The 1,920-nt window shown below is 36.2% G+C and overlaps 1 protein-coding gene across 1 annotated transcript; it reads left to right on the forward strand.

Moving 5' to 3' along the window:
* The first annotated feature begins 229 nt into the window (after positions 1-229).
* LOC131651081 (uncharacterized) lies at positions 230-1,138 on the forward strand. Its single transcript, XM_058920753.1, has one exon. It carries the CDS (start codon positions 230-232, stop codon positions 1,136-1,138), a length of 909 nt encoding a protein of 302 aa, XP_058776736.1.
* Positions 1,139-1,920: the final 782 nt, after the last annotated feature.

The following is a 1,920-nucleotide window of genomic DNA, read 5'->3' on the forward strand; positions in this document are numbered from 1 at the left end:
CTTTGGTGGATAATACCAAACGCTAAATTTTAAAAGTTGTAAACTCACTTTTCACTCTCAATATGACACATCTATGGCGGATAATCCAAAACACTAAATCCTAAGTAAGAGTTGACTTAGCAATATTAAAGCGGCTTCGTGTGAGAGCTCTATTAACGGAAGAAATTCGAATTCTATTTGGTGGGCGGACATCCTTTCATTGGGCAAATCTTATGTGGAGGATCTTTTCATGGACAATTGCAAGTTTGTTTTAGGTGATGGTTATAATATATCCTTTTGGCACTCAAAGTGGCTAGAGTCAAGGAGCTTGAGGGAGTTGTTTCCGATGGAGTATGCTTGTTCGAACTTGAAATACGTGTCGGTGGCGGGGATGGGAGGGTGGAGAACGAACGGATGGGTGTGGGACAGGTTTGGTTTGGACGTGGCTGGGAGTGTTGGGGCGGACAGCATGGTCCAGAATATTGCGGATATGTTGCAGCAGGTGCAGCCGGTTCCGGAAGTAAGGGACGGCGTCATTTGGTTGGCGGATCCGGATTACTCCTTCACGGTACGTAGTTGTTATGATTTGTTTAATTTCTACCATCTTCCGCGAGGACCGGATCTTCATCTTGTAAGAGTTTTCTCCCTCATTTGGAAATTGGAGATTCCTATTAAAATTAAGTTCTTTGGATGGAGGTGTTTGCTTGATAGGTTACCAACTAGGGACTTACTCTTGTATAGAGGAATTCCTATCTCTTCTCCTAATGTTTGTGTTTTTTGTGAGATGGAGAAGGAGTCTTTGTCCCACACAATTTTTTGTTGCCGTTTTTCTCGCTTGGTTTGGAAAGATTTGGCTTCGTGGATTGGTTTTACCGAGTTTCTTTTCGTGGATGTTTGGAGTAGTTTCGATGATTGGCATTCCTTTTGTAAAAATAGGAAAGTGAAACCGGGTAAGGAAGGAATTTTTTGGGCTGAAATATGTTGGTCTTTGTGGAAGGTGAGGAACGGTATAATTTTTCGGAATGATCCGTGGAGCGTTTCCGACATTATTTGGAACATCAAAGAGCTTACTTGGAGATGGTCCTTCATTGGGAAAATTACCCGAACCAATTACAATTTCTATGAGTTTCTCAATAATCCTTTGTTGTATTTTTCATAGGAAGTATTTGGTGAGTAATTTTCTTCGGAGTTTTTGTTTTACACTCCATCTTTTGTAATCGCGATGGTTTAGAACTTTTGGTTCTATTAATGAAATCTTGATTATAAAAAAAAAAAATTGAAACTTACCCCTACCAAAGCCCTGAATACCTTTGAATAAACTTATGATAGACTAAAGAATCCAAAACCCTACCATCCCACTTAAATACTTTATATCAAATAATATACGTGAATTTACAGTCGATAGACAAATGATTAACCGACTCAACTTCAGCTTGAGGAGAGCATAAGACATAACCCATATTTTTTTCTTAATATACAGAAGGAATATAAGGTCACGTGTTCTCAAAATCCATCATTTGAACCACGTTTTTTCTTGCTTCAAACCGTTGGTGGTAATCTCTTGACCAATTTTAATTCTCTTAAGCTTTGTTTGGGAGTTTGGAAGAAAAGAGAAGGGACTTTAAAAAAGGGAATAATTGAGTGAAAAGAATATAAATATTTAGGTGGATAGGATTTTAGAGGATTTGTTTTTATTCAAAAACCAAAATCTCCTTAACTTTGGGGAACTAAAATTTTTTATTGGAGGAGTGGTTTGAAAGATTTTGGAGGGTTTAGACAACTTGTTTAAATATATTTAATTTTGTTAGGATATTTAAAAAATTAAAAATATGTTAATAATAAGCACTTTTTTAATCATTTTATATTTTTTTTTTCAAATAATATTAAAGATTTCTCTATATTTAAAAAAAAAATCATTTTTCAAAACCCTCTCTACTCCTC

This window comes from Vicia villosa, linkage group LG2, assembly GCF_029867415.1.
Source record: "Vicia villosa cultivar HV-30 ecotype Madison, WI linkage group LG2, Vvil1.0, whole genome shotgun sequence".
In the NCBI taxonomy this organism is placed as follows: Eukaryota; Viridiplantae; Streptophyta; class Magnoliopsida; order Fabales; family Fabaceae; genus Vicia; species Vicia villosa.

Bases quoted from the DNA above. Each gene is read 5' to 3' on its own strand.
- LOC131651081 (XM_058920753.1), top strand. From the start codon at position 230: ATGGACAATTGCAAGTTTGTTTTAGGTGATGGTTATAATATATCCTTT.